At 45.9% G+C, this 25,686-nt stretch overlaps 1 protein-coding gene across 5 annotated transcripts; it reads right to left on the bottom strand.

Annotated features, from left to right (window-relative positions):
• Positions 1 to 247: 247 nt before the first annotated feature.
• Positions 248 to 23,697, bottom strand: LOC147900500 (copper ion binding protein). Of its 5 annotated transcripts, none has more exons than XR_015541323.1 (2): positions 22,954 to 23,697; positions 248 to 287 (listed from the first exon to the last, which is right to left on the bottom strand). XR_015541323.1 is itself a non-coding variant. In XM_087377184.1 (2 exons), the coding sequence occupies exon 1, from the start codon at positions 23,525 to 23,527 to the stop codon at positions 23,012 to 23,014; it is 516 nt and encodes a 171-aa protein (XP_087233310.1). In that variant the 5' UTR covers positions 23,528 to 23,697; the 3' UTR covers positions 1,608 to 1,847; positions 22,983 to 23,011. The 5 variants fall into 5 exon arrangements, 3 of the variants coding, with proteins under 3 accessions (XP_087233310.1, XP_087233309.1, XP_087233311.1); XR_015541322.1 differs by lacking the exon at positions 248 to 287 and adding an exon at positions 1,608 to 1,847; XM_087377184.1 differs by lacking the exon at positions 248 to 287 and adding an exon at positions 1,608 to 1,847 and having other exon boundaries at positions 22,983 to 23,697.
• Positions 23,698 to 25,686: the final 1,989 nt, after the last annotated feature.

The following is a 25,686-nucleotide window of genomic DNA, read 5'->3' as shown; positions in this document are numbered from 1 at the left end:
AAAACTAGAGCAATGAGATTATTGGGATGAACTAAGTAATTGGTTCAACTGATAAATGTATTATCGACAAATAGTTAAAGAGAACAAAGTGCAACAGTGATTCCCAATCAGAAATCATCAACTCATTTTTTGGCTTTTCTTGCCAAATATGATTTAATCCTAAGTTTTGCTCCATCTGCATGTACTTTCTGCATCTTATGATTGATAAGAGCTATTTCACTAGGTTTAATATTAGCATTAATTCTAGCAATTCTTTTGTCCACCAAGATTTTCATTATTGGTTCTTCCTGTAAGACAAGAGACTTATTAGTGCCATGATAAATTAAAGGTATTAGAGACTCCAAAAAAAACCAAAAAGACATATATTTGAAGAAAATAATAATCAAAAATGTTTTTTTTTTAAAGTTCGGTTGTAGGAAATGAATGATTAATACAAAGAAAAAATAAACGATTTATCACATAGCGTTAATTACAACCATGAAATGATCAAGAATGGGATGATCATAAAAAGAAATGCCCGAGAATGGGATGTCTAACAAGGGTTAAAGATTCTCGCGACGACCAAGGTAGCTAGAAGTTGCACACGCACGTGCATACATCATATCAGGTTGTACTAGGGGTGTAAGACACTCATGATTGAGTTCATTTGCATGCTGCTAGCGCAAGATGTGATCTATAGGTTGCAATAGCACTAATAACCAACATAGCAATTCATAACACGTAGCATATGAGCGTTACATATAAAAAGGCAAATACCCGCATGCCAATATAATCCACTAGAGAGATTCATATGTTATCGTAGAGGAGACCATGCAAGGGGAAAACTACTAGCTATGGAGAATTGGCTTTTGACCAAGGAAGATCATAGACAAGAGAGTAAGTACGCTTGAGCGGAGGAAGGGCTACGAGAGCGAGCTGAAGGGTTTTGGGATAAAGAGGCATGGAGGAGCAATAGTGCGCTAGCAGCTCAAAGGCAGGTCAAAGGGTGAGTGTGGGTAGAGTACTACAGCTACTAAGCTAATAGATAATGCACAAGAGGTTGCCTAAGAAGTCATGATCACGTAGATTTGTGGCAAGAGGAGGCCAAGCTCATGGTATAACGACAAGTCTTGTAGGGAGCGTGTGCCATCGAGCGGAACTCTGTGTAGTGCAAATGCAAAGGCCATATGTTGTAAGAGATAGGCAATCCATGTTCAACAATACCGCATGAAGGAACAGGATTGTACAACGCGTAGAAACAAGGGTAGGTATGTTACGTAACATGAGGAGTAGACATAGCTCGCATGCAAGGGGTTGAGCGCAACAAGAAAGACAATGAGAGGTAACCGAAGATAGGGAGTAGGTAGTGGAGGCTAGGTGGTGAGGAGAGTAAATAGAGATAGCTACCACAAAAGAGCATAAAAGCACCTCTCAAAGTTGGTATGCAAATCTAGGATTGTCCATAAGTAGGGATTTAAAAATACATCATGGTACACATAGCCAAAAAATGTCAAAATTTTGCAAGGTACAAAATTAAATCATCTAGGGTTAAAACAAATTTATAGTATGCATATATAAGACCAACCATATATAGGCAATAAAAGATTGAACAAGGTAACATTGTCCATACCATGTCAATTAAGTAAGCACAACAGTGTGTGTGCATCCATTTTGGTTGCCTAATCATTAAAGATAAATCATAAAGGTGGATCAATAATATATAACCATGGTTAAAAGAGTAAAAAATTGTCACATCTTCCAAAGCTTACAAGGTACCAATTAATAAATTCAACGGTCATTGGACACTTGCATATTACGTCGAAGCTCACATAGAGACCACTTTCTCAATACCATGTCATCTAAGTGTGCTGCATCATATCAAAACAATGTATCAATATTAGACAATGATACAAGGTGTTAGTGTGAAAAAATTATAGGTGTGTGTCTGTGTGTACCTACCTTTACCCCAACAGGATACACTACACTAGGTAAGACACTAGGGTCATCACCTAGTGTGATGACCTACTACCTACCCGAAAGGGATAGAAGTATCTGAAAGATTCATTAGAAAAAAGCGGAGGCCCTATAAGAAATTCATGATTTTTTAATTTTCTTGGCTCAATTATTAATATCTAAAGTAAGAAGCACAAACTTATACGGCGGAGCATTTAATTGGAGATATAAATCGCGAAACAGATAAACTGACATTTTGAAATTTCCACCTGAGCATTTTTTCGTGTGTCATAAATGCTATGTCTAAGAACCCAAATGGATTTCTATTATTTTGGTGTGAAATTCGATGATTTGGCATCACCAATATGTCCATAGAAGGTGAAAACCCCCAAAATGACTTTTGAATCACTAAATTTGACATCCCAAAGGGATTAGAACGACAAGAATAAGCGCATGACGAGTGTGCTTAAGAATGCGATTTGGGCACTTAGCTTAGGACCAAGTGCCCAAATAGCTTTCGTAAGCACATTTCTGTCAGGTGCCTATTTTGGTCATTTTGACCTCTGGAGAGACATTTATGACACAAAAATGCTCAAGCAGAAACTTCAAAATGTCAGTTTCTCTCTTTCAAAATTTGGTATAGCAATTATGATACACTAGAAAACAAGAGCGAGAACTTTAAAATGTCAGTGTATCGAGCATCTCTAGAGAGAGAAAGTCTTTTTTTTTTAAATTTAAAGAAAGCATTTCCAACGTAATATTGGCCTCTCTCTCATTGGAGGATCTCTATTTTTTATCTAACCTAAATGGCCTTAAAATGAATTCCGTATTTTCCTATTGAAGTAAGGGTTCAGAGACAAAGAAATAGGCCAAAATGAGCTCCGTTTTTTCCTAATGAAGGGTTAAGAGTGTTGGAAAGGTCACCTCCCCATCTGTAAGCCCCCAAATGAGGAGAGCGTGGGGGAGGGAGACCTAGGGCAGGATGTGCCCAAAGAGAGATTACCTGGATGTGTGGATCTGGGACAGATCTGGAGCATTCATGGTTGGTGGGGTATCCCAAGGATGAAAGGCTGCATCAGGAGCAGCTCATGTGCAGGAAGATGGCGGGGACACAGTGTCTTGGATCAGGCCTGGCATGAGGCACTCAGTGGACTGCAGCAGGACCCTATGAAAGGCACACTGACATCAGCATGTGTACGGAAGCAGGGTACAAAGCTGTACAGACCTGTACGGGCTGCTGCAGGGCAGTGTACGGAAGAGGTACGGCCAGGACAAGGCGCCGGCAAAGGGCTGCAGCAAGGCGCAGTATAGTGGGGGTCTATGGGCAGGTATACAGCCTGCAGCAGGGTCTCCAGCAGCAGAAAAGGGGAGCCTAGCAGCAGCCCAAAAGGGCCTGGCTAGGGCCCTTATATAGGGCTGGTTGGGCTGAGCCAACCAGGTCAGTTGGGCCAGCCAACCTAGTCTGTCCAGTCGGCCCAGTCAGGGCAGACTGGTCGGTTTTTTTCAGCAAGGCCCTAGGCCTATAAAAGTAGAGGCTCTTGCCTCATTTCAGCATCCAACTAACCAGCAGTTCAAGGAGCAGACAGGAGCAGCCAGGAGCTACTCCCTTGGGCCTCACACTGGGGGTGAAGGAGAGTTGAAGGTGAGCTGCAGACTGAGTTCCTAGAGGCTGGACCTTGGCTGTATTCCAGGGCAGCAAGGTGTTGTGATCATCATACCTTCTGGAGCAGCCATTCACAAGCAGGTTGGAGCAGTGGAACAGGGACCTGTGTGCTGCAAACAAAGCTTGGCAGGGGCTGCCCACCTAGGTTGATTCACAGGCAGTAAGGTGGAGAAGAACACACTGGACGGAAAGTCTACAGACGCTCGAGGTGGAGCACGCGGACTCGAGTCTAGAGATAGCCGGCAGATAGGAGGAGGACCTTGTGGTTAGATCAGAGGACCACACCATTGGTGGGACTCTGGATCTATCTCTTTTGTATTGTGTCCATAGTTTTGGACGGAAATATATATTTTGGTGGTTTCTCTATCTGGCTGGTTCATTGTCTATTGATGAGCCATTCACAAGCAGGTTGGAGCAGTGGAACAGGGACCTGTGTGCTCCAGACAAAGCTTCGCAGGGGCTGCCCACCTAGGCTGATTCACAAGCAGTAAGGTGGAGAAGAACACACTGGACGGAAAGTCTACAAACACTCGAGGTGGAGCATGCGGACTCGAGTCTAGAGATAGCCGGCAGATAGGAGGAGGACCTTGTGGTTAGATCAGAGGACCACACCATTGGTGGGACTCTGGATCTATCTCTTTTGTATTGTGTCCATAGTTTTGGACGGAAATATATATTTTGGTGGTTTCTCTATCTGGCTGGTTCATTGTCTATTGATGAGTCTGCACATCTATTGAATGCACATAAGTAAAGAAGTTTGTGATTCCACCCCCACACCGCACACTGTGTGACCTCCTGGGCATTACTATAAGTCTTCCGCTGTGCGTACCCTCTGTTGGGTCTTTTCTAACATGGTATCAGAGCCCAAGTAGGAGGCTCACAGGTGTGGGAGCCTGAAGGCAGGGACCTTGCTGAAGGACGACCCTGATTCAGAAGCTCTAGGGAATCGACTTCCACGACTGGAGGATTGTGCCCTTGCGAGAAGGAGGGTGACTCAGGTTCAATCAGATGCGTTCAGAGTTCTGGTTTACTGAAATTGAGTTTGGTTGGCTTTGCTGTGTGGTATAAACAGCAGAGATGTCGACCTCTACAGCCTCTTGAGCCCCTGCTTTCCCTTCCTCCTCCCCAGTTTTCTCTCTTTCACTATCCCTAATTTTGGAGAGTCTGGGAACCTAGACGAGACTAATTACCCGATCTAGAAAGTGAAGATCCAGAGTCATTTAGTGGCTCGGAAGTTGTGGAAGCTGACCACGGGAGAGAAGTCAAAGCCGGAGGACATGGTGGACAAGAAAGGGGAGATACTCATGGCAATAGACAGAGAGGAGCTTGAAGCTTGGGAAGACAGAGACGTCAATAGAGGCGTGGGCCACCCTGAAGGATCTGTACGAGACAGACAACACCTCCCGGATTGTGCTTCTTCAGCATCAACTCTACAATCCTGATATGGAAGAAGGAGATACGGTACATAGCCATTTGACAAAGGTCAAGGTGGTGAGGGATCAACTGGCAGCAATTGGTCAGAAGACAGACTCATGCCATTTGGCCTTGATGGTACTGAGGAGACTGCCTCGGAGTTTCAAGAGCTTTGTTACGGCTGTGACAGCAAGACAGAGGACCAAACCTCTGACGTTTGAGGAGTTGGGTCCGTTACTGCTACAGGAGGAAGCTCGGGAGAAGCTCTACAACGAGGACAAAGACGACAAGGCGATGTTGGCAAGGATTTCGCTGGCAAAGGAAAGGGCAAGCCTAACGGTGGCAAGTCCAAGAAAGACAACTCTGACGACGAGGGGACTTCGAAGAGGAAGCATAAGAAGAAGTGTTTCTATTGTGATACGCCAGGACATTTTGCAAAGGACTGCAGAAAGAAAAAGGCGGATCTGAAAAACAAAAAGGAGTCTGACTCAGATTCAGAGGGAGAGGCCAAAGCAAATGTGGTAATCAAGGAGTTGTTCCTAGTGACATCACCGAGTGTTACCGAGGTCAGATATGTTGATCCACAAATCACAGTGAGGATGTCTGACATAGAGATGTGGGTCGACGAGGAGTCAGATGCCTTTGTGAAGGTGAAGGACAACATGGAGCGCTTGGTACCTTCCAGGTGTGTGGCTGTCGACACTAACACGAGGGTGGATTCCATGGAGGGCTCTGGGGTCTCATGGTCAGATGGATGCTGGAGTTCAGAAGGGGACAGTACAGGATTACACAAGCACTTGGTGGGTGCCTCAATGAGAGTTTGCTTTCAGAGCGAACATTCATGCAGTACAACAGTCTGGTATGTATTTGATATTCTGCATTTGAGCCTTTATAGGATGCTGTGGAGAGACTCTGCTCTTCATTTGTCTCAGGTGATAAGAGATTGGAAGGAATTGGCCTTCTTCGAAGGCAGAAGGGGAACTATTGGTGCTTCTTCAAATCTTGGACGCAGATTGCTAGAAGGTGATGGACAAAGAGTACTGAAGCCAAAAGAGTACCTGCTTGAAAACTCAACGAGAGTTCATGGTCCAGGTTATCTGGAAATATTCATTGGTTACAGACCTTGCCACTGGAAGGACGGGTTGAAACAGACCCTCAGAGCATGGTGCTTGGAAGACTCCAGGTTGTTCACTCATTATGAGGGGGACGACTGGAAGATCGTGGAGGCTGGGTTGCTCGAATACAAAGGCAGGAATGTGACGGAAGGGGGTGGTGCCAGGAGGTGCTACCAGAGATGGACCTATGTACCAGGATGGTGTGTGGAAGCGGAACCGGACCTGGTGGAGCAGGAGCCACTGGATGAAAAGCCAGGAAAAGATTTTGACACCGAAAGGTTCCAAAGGACTACGACCAGGGAGTTACTGGAGCATCTTCATCGACGTGTTGGCATTGGGCCGAGATGTGTCGGTGAGAGGGGGTGTTGGAAAGGTCACCTCCCCATCTGTAAACCCCCAAATGAGGAGAGCGTGGGGGAGGGAGACCTAGGGCAGGATGTGCCCAAAGAGAGATTACCTGGCTGTGTGGATCTGGCACAGATCTGGAGCATTCATGGTTGGTGGGGTATCCCAAGGATGAAAGGCTGCATCAGGAGCAGCTCATGTGCAGGAAGATGGCGGGGACACAGTGTCTTGGATCAGGCCTGGCATGAGGCACTCAGTGGACTGCAGCAGGACCCTATGAAAGGCGTGCTGACATCAGCATGTGTACGGAGCAGGGTACAAAGCTGTACGGATCTGTACGGGCTGCTGCAAGGGAGTGTACGGAAGAGGTACGGCCAGGACAAGGCGCCGGCAAAGGGCTGCAGCAAGGCACAGTATAGTGGGGGTCTATGGGAAGGTATACCGCCTGCAGCAGGGTCTCCAGCAGCAGAAAAGGGGAGCCTAGCAGCAGCCCAAAAGGGCCTGGCTAGGGCCCTTATATAGGGCTGGTTGGGCTGAGCCAACCAGGTCGGTTGGGCCAGCCAACCTAGTCTGTCCAGTCGGCCCAGTCAGGGCAGACTGGTCGGTTTTTTTCAGCAAGGCCCTAGGCCTATAAAAGTAGAGGCTCTTGCCTCATTTCAGCATCCAACTAACCAGCAGCACCGCACATTGTGTGAGCTCCTGGGCATTACTATAAGTCTTCCGCTGTGCGTACCCTCTGTTGGGTCTTTTCTAACAAAGAGACAGAGAAATGAATGAGAAGTGAGGGTTTAAAGAGTAAAAATAAAGGACTCAAAGTGAGGAAATGATAGAGACGGGAAAGGAAAAAATGAGCTCCGTTTTTTCCTAATGAAGTAAGGGTTAAGATACAGCGAAATGAACGAGAAGTGAGGGTTTAAAGAGTAAGAATAAAGGACTCAAAGTGAGGAAATGATAGTAAAGCTAGAGACGGGAAAGGAAATAAGGGAGGGAAGGAGAAGGTGAAAATGGGCTACATTGAGTGTTTGGTATAGAAGAGTTTTTTAAGTATCGAGAACAGTCATCCACCATCTAAGACAATGCAACGGAGTTTCAGAGGCTACAAAGAAAGGAAGACATAAGGCACATGGATGAGATTAATTAGTTGAGGAAAGAAAATCTCACAACCTATAATAGCGTATGCTTTTGTATCACAAGCTTTGAGCCAATTTCGAAAGCATGTTCTAGGCCTTTAGATCAATCATAAATAAGGGCTTAGAATTGTGACAGATGGCTTCATGAAAATTTAGAAAACCCAAAACCTTTTAGAAATTGATAAACACTTACGAAATTCATCAAACTAACATAACTTGAGCTAAAAGAGACAACTTTTGCTATAGGAAAAAAAGAATCTATTGTTGGATGTCTAAAAATATAGATTCTCTAAAAATATCTAGGATTCTTTTTTTCCAGAGAATCCAACAATAGATTCTTTTTTTCCAGAGAATCCAACAATAGATTCTAGGCCCCTTTGGACCTACTTGACTTTCAAAAGCTTGCAAAAATCCCAAAGTCTACACACACCACACTCTTATCATGCCACTCGTTAACTATTGTGAGATTTGGGGTAATTCTATTTTCGTATTTTGTTAACATCTAGGTGTGTCTCACACTTATAAACCTTCTACTAGTCGGTGTGGGAATTGAATTGAGAAGACCCAGGGTCAGAATGAGAGAAAGGCAACTCTAGCTGTGATAGAAGAGCTCATTGAAAAAGGAAGTGCCATGGCATGCTACCTATGTTGTAGTAGGAGCTTTGGACAGCACAAGACACTGATCTAGGGCAGCCCATGTGGCAGCCTGCATGGGCAGAAGTGCAGCAGAACCACACAAGAGAACAGGCAAGAGGCCTTGCAGCAAATTTCAGCAGTGTTAAGAGTAGGCGATGGGCTTTTTAGGCTCAACCTGGCCTAGATCTGTCCTGTAAACTTAGACTAGGGTAGTTTGTGAAATAGCAGTTACAGACTGCTCCAGTATGTGAAATAGCAGTTACAAACCCCTCTAAAATGGCAGTTACAGACCAGCCCTTGCAATCTATAAAAAAAAGGCCATTCCCCTCATTGTTTCGACACCAGTCAGCAAGTTCAGCTCAGTCCATTGTTACAGCAGAGCTGAAAGACTTCAAAGCTCAGTGAGGATCTACAAAAGGCAAAAGAACAGGATCAAACTCTACTCCTATCTCTGATCAAAGCAAAGGTGTCGAGGGGAGATGAATCAACAGCCACTTCAGTACTTCTTTCCACGAGAAACTCAAATTTCCAGAGGTATACCTTTGTAGGACTAGAATCTATCCAATCGTACAAATTTAGAAAAATTTGTTGTTCTAAAGTCCAAAAATCTACACAGAAAGTAAATGAGAAAACGAAAGAGAAGAAAAAAAGAGGTAACAAAATTTTTTGAAAACAAAAGGAAGACATACTCAGCAAGCAAAGCAACACTTGTGTTGTCATCAGTGCCCAAGCATAAGCAGCTACAAAGCAACACTTATGTCGTTATCAGTGCCCAAGCATAAGCAGCTATACTGGGTTTCTAAAGACCCACGGAGTCTCTTGGGCAAACCCAGTGCTTACTACAATACGTCAAAAAAACAAAAGAGAAAGAAAACAAGAAATAAAGAAGAAAGGAAGAAGGTGACTAAGCAAAAATAACAAAATCAAGAAACAAAAACAACCACAAAACAGGAATAAAGTCTCTCTCTCTCTCTCTCTCTCTCTATCTCTCTCTCTCTCTCTCTCTCACATATAGGAATGACCGTAAAACTCACCGTTTGATTTCTAGTTGCATGGCTTAACCAAAGGTATGACCGTAAAACTGACCGTTTGATTTTTAGTTGCATGGATTAACCAGTTTGAAAATAACTTCGATGTGGTCCCCACCAAGGTCAACAAGAATTGTATTCTTGCTTCTATACATCTTTCAAGTTAAGCTGACATTGGTTCCATGAGTGGCCTGCCTCAGGATACAATCTTTCAGGTGAAGCTGCCACTCGGTGCCATTAGTGGCGAGCACATCACTATAATATAGACTTGTCCCAGGGCGTCAATGAGTTGAACCACCATTCCACCAACTGGCTCATGCAGGTTGTTAAAAAAATATATGAACATGTACCTTTAGCTAAAGTCCTAGCTTCTCGCACCAGATGATTCAATTTTTTGTTGTGTGTTGTAACACATGAGATTACACCAGAGTACTCTAGCTCATACCCAGGATATGCACACATACGTAGAAATGTAAGCCATCTTCGTATCTGGAATAGATAGCAAGATATGCAACCAATAAGCGAATACGAAACCAGGACCTACAAAATTCTGGAATTGAAGCCACTGTTGCCCTAATCTGCTGCTCACTTGTGCTGCTATATATGCGTGCGTGCGTGCGTGTGTGCACATGTTTTCACCCCCAAAAAAAAGAGTGTGTGCATGCGCACGCGTGGGCCTCTCAATGAGGTCTTCAGTGGCTATAGGAGGAGCCCAAAACTCTCCTTCAGCCTCCCTCTGCCCCTCTGTGATCTGCTCACTAGCTGAGCTCTTCACAAGTGCTAGGGTCTGCTGGTGCCGTTGAAGGGAGAAGGTGAGTGGGAGAAGTACAAGAGGGAGAGAGTGAGAGAGAGCAGACTCCAAAATGTGCGGGTGTGAAGTGATGAGCCACACCACAAACTCTTAAGTTTTATTAGGATTAGGTTTTTCCCCCTATGACTGTCTTAACACAGTCATAGGTGTCATAACTTTAATAAAAGGGGTGGCAATGTGCCTTTACCCCAACAACCTCCCACCTAAAGGCCAATATGCCTAAAGGGGAGAAAAGAATAAAAATTACAGCAATATACAGTTACTGTATACAAGACCATAAAATAAGAGTGATCTCATCCTAATCCCATGATGTGGCGGCAATGTGCAAACCGCTCTGTAGGCAAGCTCTTCGTGAGCAAATGTACAGGATTATCATCAGTATGCACCTTCACAAGCTCAAGTCGCTTGTCTTCCAGTACCTCCCTGATGAAATGATATTTCACATCTATGTGCTTGGTCTTCTGATGAAAGACCGGATTCTTTGCCAACATGATAGCACTCTGACTATCACAATGCAAAACTGGCATATCTCCTGTAATGCCCAAGTCTCCCACCAGCCGAGTAAGCCATATTGCTTCCTTGCAAGCCTCAGTGGCTGCAACATATTCAGCTTCAGTGGTTGACAGTGCAACGCATTTCTGCAACCGAGACACCCATGATATAGCACCTCCTGCAAATGTGAAAATATAACCAGTAGTAGATTTCCGGTTATCTGCATTCCCTGCATAGTCTGAATCTGTAAAACCATGCACCAATGCATCCTGCCTACCATAGCATATGCACAAGTCTTTGGTACCCTTGAGATACCTCAAGACACCTTTCACTGCTTCCCAGTGCCGCTTGCCTGGATTTGCCATATACCTGCTGATGACTCCCACCACAAAAGCAATATCCGGACGAGTGGCAACCATGGCATACATCAAAGAACCAACTGCAAATGCATACGGAACCTTGGCCATCTCAGCCTTATCATCATCTGATCTGGGGCTGTCCTTACTGCTGAGTTTTAAATGTGGAGGCAACGGGGTACTAATAGACTTCCCCCCCTCCATTTTAAACCTCTGCAGTACTTTGTCAATGTACTCCTTTTGTGACAGAAACAAAAGTCCCTTGGACCTGTCACGAGTAATCCGCATGCCAAGAATATGGTTTGCATCACCCAAGTCTTTCATGTCAAAAGACTTATGCAGTTGTTTCTTTAAAGCACTAATCTCAAGCTGAGATTTACTGGCAATCAGCATGTCATCCACATATAGAATGAGTAGCATCAAACTGCCATCCTTTGCCCGTTTAGTGTACAAGCAATGATCGGTCTCACACCTATGATACCCTTGGGACTGCATAAAGGCATCAAACTTCTTGTACCATTCTCTTGGTGCCTGCTTGAGTCCATACAAGCTCCTCTTGAGCTTACACACAAGCTGCTCTTTCCCTTTAACAGCATATCCCTCTGGCTGACTCATATAGATCTCATCATGTAGATCTCCGTGAAGAAAAGCAGTCTTCACATCCATCTGACATAAATCCATGTCCTCATGAGCAACAAGAGCTAACACTCCTCTCAAAGTAATCATCTTGACTACAGGGGAAAAGATCTCATCAAAGCCAATACCTTTCTCCTGCTTAAATCCCTTGGCAACCAATCTGGCTTTATACCTCGGTAAAGCATTTGAATCCACTTTGACTTTGTAAACCCACTTGCATGGCAAAACCTTTCTGCCTGCAGGTAGCTGCACCAAGTCCCATGTATCATTTTGAAGTAGAGAGTCCATTTCAGACTGCATGGCTTTCTCCCACTTCCTTTTCTCTGTTCTTCCCATAGCTTCCTTGAAGCTGGAAGGCTCACCACAATCTGTCAGCATGATAAAATCAGCCACATTATTGGCTCCTGGAACAAACCTGGCAGGAGGCCGTTGTACACGGGTGCTCCTCCTAACAAAATGTTCCGGATTAGGCTGCTGTCCAGCCTGTTCGTCATGCATGACGGGTGGCTGTACCACCATATCTGGCTGTTCTACAGCCCCATCTGCTGGCATATCCAGTGGTGCATCATTGGCAAAATTATCTGGCTGATTTCCAGCCTGTATACCCTCTTGAACAGGGTTATCTGCAGCAGCCTGCTGCTGCATATAAAAAGGCATTCTTTGCTGTCCAACATCATCATAAATAACCCTCCTGTATTCCACAGGTTGCACGGGTTCCTTGTGTACACTATCCTCTTTAAAGATGACATCATTGCTGCGTATAATCTTCCGTTTAACGGGATCCCATAACCTGTACCCCATTTCACCTTCGTCACCATAACCCATAAAGATGCATCTGATAGACTTTGGCTCCAATTTGGTGCGCAGTTCTTTGCGTACATGAGCAAAGCACTTGCAGCCAAATACACGTAGGCTACCAAGAGCGCTACCACCATAGTACTAGTGCTTATATGAGGGTGGCTTGCCAGACCACACTTCCTCTGGCACTTTCAACTCCAAAGCCTTGTTTGGCGACCTGTTAATAATGTGAACTGCTGTTTGCACGGCTTCTGCCCAAAAGCCATGGGGCAATGCAGCATAAGACAACATACATCGAACCTTCTCCTGAATAGTTCGATTCATTCGCTCACTTACACCATTTTGAGATGCATTATGAGGGGCTGTGAGTTCCTGTTTGATGCCCTTAGCTTCGCAAAACTGCACAAAAGCATGTGACACATACTCACCCCCATTATCGGATCTGAGGCATTTCAGCCTGCGACCTGTCCGATTCTCAACCTGAGCGACAAACTTCTTGAAAGCATCTAAGGCATTGCTTTTATGCTTCAAGAAATAGACCCACACTCTGTGTGTGGCATCATCAATAAAAGTAATGAAATACTTTGCACCCCCTAGTGATAACTGTGGCATCTCACACAAATCAGTGTGCACTAGATCAAGCGGTGCTTTATTCTGGGGAGTTCTTTTCTTATAAGGAGTCACAGAATGCTTGCCAAATATGCAATGATCACAAGTAGGCAAATCTGAAAAAGAAAGAGACGGCAGATAACCCAAACGTGACAGTTCTTGCATTCCTTTAACAGACATGTGTCCCAACCGGCTATGCTACAATGAAACCTTTGGCAGCTCGGTTATGGCAACAACATGATTACCCACACTGGAAACATAAAGAGGGTACAAGGTATCACTCTTAAAACCCTCAGCCACTACAACCTGGCCATCAGTAATCACCCATTTGGAATCCCCAAATGTGGTGTGGTAACCACTGTCATTCAATAAGCCAGTGCTAATCAGATTTTTCTTGATTTGCGGCACATGGCGAACACCATCAAGCATAAATGTGCGACCATCAGGGAACACTATCTGTATACTGCCAATCCCTGCAATCTGACATGCATAGTTGTTCCCAAGGTGAACAACTCCATGAGTACCTGTGTAGGAAGTAAACCACTCCCTATGAGGAGTAACATGAAAAGAAGCACCTGAATCCAAGAGCCAGGTGTGCATGTCATGGTCATCAATAACCAAGGTATGTGCAATTACAGCAGAAGAACATAATACCTCATGTCTGTCACTGTCACTGTCCTCTGCTGCAACATTCACTGCATCCAAGTCATCTACCTTGGCCTTGCCTTTGCCTTTGCTTCCATTGCCTGCATCCTTTGTTTCAGCCTTTTTGGCTTTCTGATCCCGTATGAACTTGAAGCACTTAGACTTCACATGTCCCTTCTTGCCACAATAAAAGCATTCAATATCCTTTTTACCACGGGACTGACTGCGGGATTTGGACTTACTAGCAGATCTGCCCTTCTGCTGAGTCCTGCCTCTATCCTGTACCTGCAAGGCATTTGAAGACTTGCTGCTCGCATTATTCTTCCTGCTCATCTCCTCCATAAGGAGAGAGCTCTCTACATCGGCATACATAAGAGTGACATTCGAATTTGACAGGGTGGTCTTGAAAGTGTCCCAACTCTCAGGGAGGGTACACAACAAGAAAGTAGCCTTGAACTCCTCATCAAGGTTCAATCCCTCTGCAATAAGCTGTGTAAAGATGGCATTGAACTCACTCAAGTGTGAGGTCATAGCTGTACCTTCCTTCATGCGAAGATCAACCAGCTTCTTCAACCAATAAACCTTACTGGCTGAACTCTTTTGGGCATATAACTCTGCTAGCCTCTGCCATAGGCCATAAGAGGTCTTTTCAGCCTGAACATTGAACACAAGAGTATCAGAAATAGTAAGCATGATAGCTGCCCTTGCGGACAAATCAAGCTCTTCCCAGTCATCATTTGTCATGTCAGATGGCTTGACACCCTTCACCCTTATGGGCTTAGAAATCTTCTTTAACAGAAGTACATTCAAACACTGTTCTGCCCATAATGCATAATTGTGTGCCCCTTCCAACTTCTTTATGTTCAGAATTGATGATTCACTTCCCCCTGATGCCATATCAGATAAGGAAAGTACCTGACTTCCTGTAAGTCAAAAAAAGACTGAATAAAATTCTGATTTCTCAGAAAAAACCTGCTCTATCAAGAGCCAGGAGCACTCACAATAGTGCTGTTTTTACTGTCAGAAAATCTGCAGCACAACAGAAAAATTTCTCTCCAGTTACTGTACCTTCTGACACACTGTACCGTGCTCAAATAGGCATTAAAAAAACAGTAATTTCAGAATGCTGCAGATGCTCCACAAGTGCTTTAACAGTGCATCATCAACTGACAGGGCACAAAACACTGCTGTAAACACTGCTGCACTGCTGTCCTGATCACTTCTCCCACCTCAGATGAGGTATTGCACTGATTTAATATGCATAAACCACTTGGTATATACTGTTTTGTTTACCGAAAAAAAAAAAGAGCTCCACACACTTCAGCCTGTCACAAAACCTGCAACAGAAAATGGGATAAATCCCAAGAAATTACCCTTCTGCCAAGGGAATAAAATGCATCTGAAGATCTCTGACAGTAACCCAAGTGATCTCAAGCAAAATTTGGGCAAAAGCCCCTTGATCTGACACTTGTACCAAGTGAAAACAACCTCAACAATGAGGGATAAGGCATACAATGTGCAAATCTCTCTGACAAAATCAACTAACAGTGTAATGCAAATACTGCCCTGTGTAGAAATGACATACACAGATCCCAACGTACAAACACTCAATGAGGAACCTTTTGAGCACTGTCAACGATGGACAGTTAGGGACCGAGTAAACTCGATGCGCCCTGGCCAAGCGTGGCTCAACTGAGGTTCTCTGAGTGTTGCACAAGAAATGTGACCTGCAAGAAAATGTCACCTCCACACTGCGGAAATCGAGACAAATGTGTGCACTCTGGCACCACACTACCTCAAGGCATACAAAGCATCAACTGCTGGGCAAAAGCCCTATGATCTGCTCACCCGTAAACTGAGATTCAAACCCAGTAAAAGCATATATCCTCTGTCAGATGCATAAATCACGATATCTGTGCACAAGTCCTCCTCCAAGCAGGAGGGAAATAAAAGAAAAGTACTTGCTGTACTTCACGCAATACAATGCACCTCGGGAAAAGTACTTGCTGTACTTCACGCAATACAATGCACCTCGGGAAAAATCCAAATCTCCTCGCTTTTTCTCCCAAAAAAGAGCTGATGTACCTGCTGTACTTTTGTACCAGTGTACTTGTGCAGAGTACCTGTGTACCTGCTGTACTTCTGCAGGGTTCAGAAAAAAAGATTTCCGAAAAATGTACTTCCCTTGCTGCAGATCTTGACGAAGGAGAATAGACGCAGATCCCTTCCTATCGCAATCCGTACGGAGGTCCGTACGGTACGGACGACTGCTGTCCGTGTGGCTGTACGGACGACCGTACGTCCGTACACCTGCGCGCCGCCTCTGTGCTCGCGCTGCCTGCGCCCACGCGTGCGCGCCGCCTTGCCTGCTCGCAGCTGTAGCAGCTAGCAGCTGCAACACTAGCAGCTGCTGTTGCAGCTGCAGGCGCTGTTCGGCGCTGCCTTGCCCTGCTGCAGATCGCGCTCCTGCCCGCACTACCCCGCTGCAAACCTGCGCTGGTACCCTGCGCTGCCGATGCAGCTGCTGCTGCGCTGCTGCCCTGCCGTTGCCCGCACTGCCTCACTGCAGCCCGCGCTACCTTGCGCTGCTGCCTTGCTGGCCCACTAGGGCAAAGAGGTAGGCAGGGGTAGAGAGGGAGGGGTAGGCTCTGATACCAGTTAAAGGGAGAAGGTGAGTGGGAGAAGTACAAGAGGGAGAGAGTGAGAGAGAGCAGACTCCAAAATGTGCGGGTGTGAAGTGATGAGCCACACCACAAACTCTTAAGTTTTATTAGGATTAGGTTTTTCCCCCTATGACTGTCTTAAGACAGTCATAGGTGTCATAACTTTAATAAAAGGGGTGGCAATGTGCCTTTACCCCAACAGCCTTTGCTGCACCCTGCTGCTGCTGTAGTCTGCACCTTCTCTAGTGCCCTTGTTGCAGTTCTTGTATGCTCCTGCTTTTCTCCACCTTGTCTAGTACATTTGTACGCTTCTGGAGACCAGATCTGCAATCTGCGACTGCCTGAACTGAATGCCTTATGCCCCCCCCATGGGGATTTTAAAAAGAGGGGCCAACCCAGTCTGGAACAAACCAACTGGTCTGTTAACCCAGTTGAGGCCTGGCTGACCAGGGCAGGCTTTTGGGGGCCTATAAAGCCCGCTCCATTTCTGCCCATAAACATGACCTCTTCTGCCTGCCTCTGTGCCTCTGGGGACCAATTAGAGCTTCTGGTGCGGTTGCTTGTGGCTCGGACAGTGTCTCCTGGAAAAACACATCTCTGCTCACCACCACCTTCTGTGTCTCAAGGTCATATAGCCGATAAGCTTTTGACTCCTCAATGTACCAAGCAAAGATGCGCTTCTTGCCCCTAGAATCCAACTTTGTTCTATCTGCTTTGTTCACATGTACACAAGCAAGAATAAAAAATGGGTTTCTAACCATAGTATGCCTCTATCGAGTACTCCCTCAACCACCATGGTTTTTGTCTACCGCCTCAATTCTTGCTCACTTCGACATCGCTTTGTTGGCATGTGTGTGACATAGTCAATTGTCTGTTGATCCTGTTGGAAAGGTCACCTTCCCATCTGTAAGCCCCCATATGAGGAGAGCATGGGGGAGGGAGAACTAGGGCAGTACCCCGCAGAAAAAGAGAGAAAGGGGTTGCCACATGGACAGGATCATGGCTGTCATGTGGGCAGCACATCTAGAGAAGGTCCAGGATCCGTGGGGATTTGGAGCTCCAGATAGAGGCGAGGAGTGGCTGCATGATGGCGACACATGGCGGCTGACCTCAGCAGTAGTACCAGATATGTTGACCTAGAAACCACAGTGTGTACCCTCTGTTGGTAGATTTCTAACAGATCCCTTCTTTCTTGAAGTAGGCATCAAAGGCCCTTAATGTGAGTTCTCTCCCTCTATCGGTTCGGAATGTCTTGACTCCTGACTCTTTCTCGACACTAGTCTTTCACACCTTGAACTTATTGAAGGTGTTGCACTGCAATAGATCCATGTCATCCTACTGAAATCATCAATAAAAGTGAGATAGTACCCAGCTCCGAAGAATTATGCCGTGGACATCTTTCCGCATATGTCAGAATGAACCAACCCTGCATATTTGAGAGAGTCCCGAAGCTGACGTGCCTAAATCTCTCATGCCACAACTTTGAGCAGTTTGCATCCACGTGGACCAATACTTCCTTATTTTGTGCATCATGTGTTCCTATATTTGTCTTGCCATGACTTTTCCCATATCCTTTGATCGGATCAAGACTTCTCCGTCATCAAATTCTGACTCAACCTATTCTTGCAAAAATCAAGAAAGAAGATTCTTGCAAAAATCAGGAACATAGAGAACAATTGTGTTATGTCCCCCCATGGCATAATATGAGCTAGTACAAGAATGGAAGTTAGGTCCTAGCATGTGTTTAAATGGGTGCTTTAGAGTTAATGAACTATATACTACACCTAGTGTGCGGGTACCCTAAAGGTTAGGGAAAGTTAATGAACTCTATACTACACCTAGTGTACGGGTACCCTAAAAGTTAGGGACACCCTTAGGTAAGGATAAACATGAGCCATGGGCTCACATTTGGAGATCCCACGAGGATTTGCTCCCCGAGACACCAAGGCCTAGAGCAAGCCTAAGCCTAGTCGATCCCTAAACCCGGCAGGTGTGTATCTGTGGTATGGGACGTAGATCCTTTGAAGAGTGCATGGTCTTGGTACTAGCCTAGCCTCAAGCTCGGTGAGAGATCTAACATACTATATCTACAGTTGGGAGGTGAGCTCACCAACTCCCCTATGTGGTCCTTGCTAATGTTGTTGTGTTGCAGGTATGGAGTGCTTGGAGAAACACTCGAGTATAGGCCTAGCTAACAAATGCTTGAGTGCATGTTTCAATTGGGAGAGAGCCACTCCAATTCTCTTCTTGGATGGTCTCTTTTCCTATCCCATGCACCCATGCACTAAGGTGCATTGTGACACACTGGTATCATCAGCAAGTGCTTATGTACAATAGTAGATCCCCTTATAGGTGATTTTGTCGTATGCCGTGACCCCATTATGAGCCCTAGTCCAAGGACAGTCAGCACCAACCTCATCACTAGCCTCACAGAGTAGACATCAGCATTCATGTCTTGGTTGTTGGCTGGAGCTTTTCTCAGGTCTTTGGGTCTGCTATATGTGTTCACAATTGTCTCTTCTAAGTTGCATTTCTGTGCGCTCTAGAAAAGTGTCTTTTGGATTTGGATTGTCCAAGTTTAAAGCAAATCCTCCCCTATATTGGGGGAGGGGCCCCTCAGTGGGTGCAAGGACCCAATCAGTTGTCGACTCTATATCTCTTACCCTTATCTCCTACTCTCTATCTCTCAGGTGCATAAGTGAAGATGCCTCGCTAAAGGTTTAAATTAAGAGCATTTGCATTCCAGCTCGCAATATAGCGATGCACCTCAAGCACAAGAGCCTTCTATAACCCAACTGCTTGCACAAGATGATGGAAAAGCAGCACATGATTCTTCAACGACAGCAACAACTTCAACATGCCTCTCTGATATAAGTGAGACATCCTTCATTCGCTCCTGAGGAGTTCAGTGAGAAAAAAGACAAGCAACCAGAATATGTCTGCGTTACACAATATCCTGGAGACCACAAAGTAACGCCCGTGGAAATGTATCTTCATGATAAGGTGCATGTATGGTTTGCTGAATTCAAATGGAAATCCAAGATTCTTCTCAAGTGGGAGGACTTCCAAGCTGTGTTCCCAAGTTCGATAAAGAACCCGAGAGTTTAAGAACTTTATTAAACTCAAACGTTTAACATATTATTTGAAGTTTCCTACCTATTCTGATCAAGTCCGGTGCCTATTCTTCTATATTGGTCCTCCCAAAGACTACCCGAATGAAGTGCGCTGCAACAAGCTTGAGACCTTGGAAGACATTATGCATTATTCCAAAACTTTTAATGATATTATCGCCTCTCGAGGAGATAAAGGTGCACTTGGTCCATTGCCATCTCAAGGACCGAGTAAGGGTCGAAAGAAAAATCGAGTAAAAAGGGGCTGCACTTGTTAAAGTTGGCCATCTCATGTGTGTACTATAGGGAGCCAGGGCTTCTTCATGGGTGTGCTTGCCGACATAATAACTAGAATCTTCCTATACATATGTCGTTAGTTGGGGCAACAAAAGGCATTTAGCCAACACAAAACAGGCTGGTTATGGGCTGAGTTAAGGACTAATTGGAGAGATGTTTATGGCCTGGTTAAGACCTGGTCAAGGGGTCAGATAGGGCTGGCTATCGCCAGCTGGGTTGGGGCTGCACAGGCCCAGCCAACCACCCAAACCAGGGGTCGGATCAGCCTAACCAAGGTTGGTCAATCCGAACTGAACCTGGCTAGGTTAGTAGCCTGCTTTTAGCCCTTGTATTCAATCATCTTAGTGGCACATTTTCTGCCACTCTAGAGAGCAATCTGAGGTGCAGTTCTACTTAGCTTGCAGTCTACATAGGCACAGATTCCAGCCTGTGTGTGGAGTGCCCAGAATGCAGTTCTTGCATAAGCTATATCTTCAAATTGTTTTTTTGATCAACAGTAAAGAGCAGAGGTTTTTCAGCAGTTTTGCATTGCAATCACTTGCAGTCTGCAACCAAAACACATCGAACACACTTGCCTTCACGTGCAAGCAATTATGGAAGGATTTTGAGGACCTCACAAAGGCACAAGAAAAGTCTGTGTGTTTCAAGTATAATTGATAAGGGCACATGAGTGTTCATTGGAGTCGCCTTCTTGCTGCGGAACTCCGTTCCCTGCTCTGATACCCTGTTGGAAATAAAGGATAGAATCACTCACTCCTCACACTCCCGATCGCAGCTCAAACAACACTCAAAGAGAAGGGGAGAGAAAGATAGCAAAACTCAGATATATATTCATCTATAGATGTGGGCAGACAAAAGCTCAAAGATGAGCATACAACCAGCCACGGGATGTTGGACCAACCCCTGAGTCTACTCCTCGTCCTGCACGCTTGCCAGTGCAAGGCAGGTCTGTGCAGGTGATGAGAAATGAGGGAGGAGTGGAGCCCTTTTTATAGGAGGGCCTGCTGCCCTCAAAATGGCCAGCTAGGCCAATCGGCTGCAGCCAACTGCACCGACCTTTGAAGGGGCCTAAATGGCCGCCCCTTGGTTGGTTTCTGGGCCAGCCTCCTGGCCTATGTAAGGCCCCATATGTTGGGCCTTTGTGCTGCTGCTGGCTGGTCCTGGTACTGCTGCATATACCCCCGCATGGTGCTGGTGCAATCCTCCACTCGGCCAGGTACCCTCAGCCCTACAGTCTCATGCCCCCTTGCCCGCTCCAATTAGGGGCTCATAGGTGGGGTAGTGACATTTCTAACAATACCAATGTAAGAAATATTTAGAAATGTGCTAAGGAACAGAAAAGAGATTGCAATAGCAGAGAACGAGGAAAATTTGTATTGCTTGAGTGTCTGTAGTGTCATCCATACAGTTGGGCCTCTCTTACATAGAGAGTGAAGAGTCACACATGAAAAGGTGTGTACTCCAAAGTGTATGTGCATGAAGAGGGGTGTACCCCTTGTGAAGGGTGTGACCCTTGATGAGAGGGTACATTACAATGGTAGTGTCTCTTCAATAGAATGTCTCTTGTGAAAGGTTCTGCCTCATAAGAAGTGTCCCGTCAAAAGGGCATACCCTTCCACAAGTGTCCATTCATCAAACCATCAATAAGTCTAAGGTATAGAGAAAGGAATAAGTCACAGATCATGACACACTTCTGCAAGGTCTAGCGTGCAAGAATTTTCTACACCCTTTCCATGAGGGGTATTTGCTGGATGTATAGACCACCACCATGGTTGCTAGCTCATGTTTCGAAATCTCTCTAGGCAGTGAGTCGTGAGAACCAAAAACAAGCTAGTTTCCCTATAGCTGGCAGCCATTTTTTGTATTTCATCGACAGCTCCTTTTGGAAGCTGTTTGTATGGAGTTTTTTTCCAGCATTAATAGAATTTTCTTTTCTCTGGGGAAAAAAAAAGAAACACCCTTAGTCCAGATTCCTCTTTTTCTCACCTCCAGTGTCTTTTGGCTTGCTTTCTTAAAAGTCGTCATCATCCTTGGGCTTGCCTTTCCAAGCTTACCTCTATCACCTTTAACTTTTGCAAGGAAGGCCTTGCCACCACCATCTCTGTCGTACTGCTCCTCTCGGGCTTCTTCTAGGTACTAGTAGTAAAGGCCCAAGCTCCTCAAACATCATCACTGTGCTGCCACGTACTGCTGCAGATGTCTCTCCACACAGGCACAGACATTGCACACAGGTTGCTGATGGTGTAACACAGTTGGGTCCGTGAACATTTTTCTAACTTTCAGGTCATCCCTTGCCTTCAGCCCTTTGGCTAACATTGTCCCAAACCCTTGTGAGCATTTGAAATAAGGCCAAATTTCTCCGACAAAAGAGCTCTGTGTTTTAGCTTATAGACCTCTTTCTACCTTGGGCTATGCTCCTCAGTTTCTCAGCCCTTCAGGATGTTGACCTGTTCCTTCTGTATACAACTTCATTTGTGATTTTATGAGATAGGATGTTCATACACAAAGCCTCATTCAATTTCCATTCTGTTTTTCGATATCCACAAGAATTATCCATCCACCACGCGTGTATTACATCCACTTGGTGCATCCCCTATTGCACAAGGTCTGATTCAGATTTATTTCAATTATCCAGAGAAGCACTTCCGAGACAGTCACCAATAAAATGAAAGAACACCTTGTGTAAGCAAAGCATCTCACATGATCTCAACAAAGCTGCCTTTGATTTTGGGAGTTTGCAATATCTCTTGCTTGCAAAGGTATAAGATGGATGCAATGTAGAAAGATGTACAAAGCAAGCCTTGACTACAAAATTAGGTAATGGCATAGCGGGGCAGAGAGGGAGTGGGGATTCGGCGGAGATCACACGCACGACAAAAGTTCAGAAACAAATGCTCGTACTAATGGACTAAGATTCACACGGCCATGTTTGTCCTTCTCTTGGCGTCAAAACCTTGTAGCAGTTTAGCAGGTCTGGAATCAAAAGCTAGAGCTCCACTCTACCCAATAAACCTGTAAAGTCGAGATTCATGCTTCTGATGTAGCGGTATGATCAGCAACACAAGTCAACACATCCGTGTTGTTTATTGGATTTCAGGTGAGCTAAAAGGTGCACACAAAAAAGAGAGCTGAACTTATTCAAAGGTGATGTAATGGTAGGACGCGGTACAGGGTTTGTAGGGGCATGAATCGATTGTTTCACCCCATTCAGGTATATTGTAGTCGATCGATTAATCTTTAAAAAGCTTTATAGTTCATAGCTCCAAGACTCAACCTAAAAATGGTCATCGAAAGATCACCCACACAGGGCAAAATCGAAGTCCACCTGCTGGTTAGTCGAAACCAGCCGCAACGAACCGCTGCCGGACTTGCCGCGCGCACTCCGCATACGCTCTGACGCTTTCCGCACACTTCAGGGGCTCCCCAGCATTGTCCTGATAGCACCGAATGCAAGCCTCCTTGGCCTCCTGACATGGAACCGGCTTGGGCTCATGAACTCTGTACTGTTTCTCGTGCAGCTCGCGAGCCCGCCTTTGCACATTCTGGAGGTCGGATTCCTCCTGTTTCCGAAGAGTTTCAAGAGCGTGCTCGCATTTCGCCAAAGTTTTACGGAAGGGTTCGAGTTCAGAGTCAGGGGGGTCAAGGCGAGGGGGAGTGAAACCAGGGAGGAGGGCAGGGGGGAGGGGGGGAGGCTGGAGGGAGGGCTGGGGGGGAGGGGATTGGGGCTGGGGCTTGGGCTTTCTGGGGGATGTGGGGAGGCGATGGCGACGATCTTGGCGATGGCGATCGGGCTCAGTGAGCTTGAGGATGAGCTCCGGGTTAATCTGAATGCTGAACTTGCGATTCATGGTGGAGACGAGAAAGACTGTGAGAGTCTCAGTGGCAAGAAAACAAGCTCTCCTCCTTCACCTAATAACTTGCAAGTTACACAGGTTTTATGTCTCCTACTCGTGCACTAAGTGTTAGAAAATACCCAACAGAGGGTATACGCAGCGGAAGACTTATAGTAATGCCCAAGAGCTCAGACACTGTGGGGTGTGGGTGTGGAATCACAAACTTCTTTACTTATGTGCATACAATAGGTGTGCAGACTCATCAATAGACAATGAACCAACCAAATAGAGAAACCACCAAAATATATATTTCCGTCCACAACTATGGACACAATACAAAAGAGACAGATCCAGAGTCCCACCAATGATGTGGTCCTCTGTTCTTACCACAAGGTCCTTCTCCTATCTATTGGCTATCTCTAGACTCGAGCCCGCGTGCTCCACCTCGAGCTTCTGTAGACTTTCCGTCTAGATCCCTTCCACCTTGCTGTCTTTGCACCAACCTAGGTGGGCAGCTCTCCCAGCTCTCAGTCTGCAGCTCCTTGTCACCTTCTTCACCTCCTGATATATACGCCCAAGAGAGGGTTCCTTGGTTGCTCCAATCCGCTGGTTCCTGCTGCTGCAAGTGATGAGAAGTGAGGCCTCAAGGACCTCCTTTTATAGGGCCCCAAGGGCTGGTAAAAATACCGACTAGCCTGTAGCAGACTGGCCGATCAGACTGGCCGACCAATTTGTGCCTGGTCCAGCCCTATAAGGGCTCACAACCCGGGGCTTTTATGGCCCAAACTTCCAGGGCCTTTGGCCCTCCATTCAAGGCAGGGGTCCAGCCTATATAAGGCATGCCTTCTGCCCACTGACAGCCATATTTACTGCTCCACATCTGCGCCTGCACATCCTGCCATAACTGCGCCTCTGCCAGGCCCTCTCCCAGTTCCGTACAGAGCCGTACACCCTGTAGATGTCAGCGCCATGTGATTGCTTTTTATTCCGGGTTCCTTGTGCTGGCTACTGCTTCGCCTTTTGCTGCTGCAGATCCATCCTAGCTCCAGGTACCCTCCATCTCTTTGATTCTTGCCCACATGGCATCCAATCAGATGCCCATGTGACAGACACTCAAACCCTAGGTTCACCCGCCCCATGCTCTCCTCATATGGGGGCTTACAGATGGGGAGGTGACCTTTCCAACACTAAGAGCCTCTTTACCTCGGGTGGGTTGCCTTCCAAGTTCGTGTCCGCCACCGCCGCCGCTCGCAACTGACTAAACCGGCAGAATTCGCCACCCCGTGAAGATCCATTGTCTTCTTGACGGTTTCTTTAATGCAGCTTATTGCTGGTTGCAGGCTCTCACAGCCCATCCCATAGCTAGTGGAGTTTTTGGGCCAATGAGAAGCTGTGGGCATTGCAAGGCTGAGCCAGAGTCCTGAAATTTCAAGATGCTAAGCTAGAGCTGCAATGCCAACCTAGCATTCTCACATAGCCCTAGCCCTCGATGGGGCTATGAGACTTGTCTGCTAGTGGGGCTGAGATAGCCACACTAGCATGCGTGGAGAAGTCCTCTAAAGACACGGCTTCCCTTGATGACTAGGAAGGCACATCTGTCCCAACAGGGCAGGCTCCCGCCAGTCACCTGCCCACCTCCCGATGTACCTTCCTTACTCCCTCCAAGATTGATCCCCAGCATCCTTGCAGCTTAACTTTTTTTTTAAATTCTTTCTGTCAAGCATCCAGCCTTTTCTCCGGCCCCTGGGACCCGAATGACAAAGAACTCTGAGCACTAATTCGAGGGTTGACTTATCAGTCTAGAAATTAGGATTGCTCAACTGATCCTAGGCATAAATCAAGGATTGACAACACCACCTTGGCATTGATGACAGGCCAAAGATGTAGTTGAGAGATAAGGTTAGCTTGACATATAAGGTTGGCTTGATGGAGAAGGGAGTCCATGAGGCTGAACATAAAGATATGGAGCAATTTAGGAAAGAGGATACTAGGGAGTAGTCGTAAAATGTGGCTGGCTAGGTATGTCGATGAGGCAGCAAGCACATGCTTTACTATGTGCTCCCGGGCATTCCAACCCAGAATGGCACCATGCCAAGCCCTTATCTTTGTCCACACCTTGTCTCAGAATCAATCAAATCTCTGCCTAAGTGTAATGCCGACACCTAGCGCACCCA

The sequence above is a fragment of the Dipteris shenzhenensis genome, chromosome 7 (assembly GCF_047967505.1).
Source record: "Dipteris shenzhenensis isolate YYH24624 ecotype China chromosome 7, Dip_SZ_1.0, whole genome shotgun sequence".
NCBI lineage: Eukaryota > Viridiplantae > Streptophyta > Polypodiopsida > Gleicheniales > Dipteridaceae > Dipteris > Dipteris shenzhenensis.
Note: the sequence above shows the minus strand (reverse complement) of the source record. Positions and strands in the feature narration are given on the sequence as shown.

What these genes read in the sequence shown, in the direction of transcription:
- LOC147900500 (XM_087377184.1), bottom strand. Translation starts at nt 23,527, where the DNA reads ATGAATCGCAAGTTCAGCATTCAGATTAACCCGGAGCTCATCCTCAAG.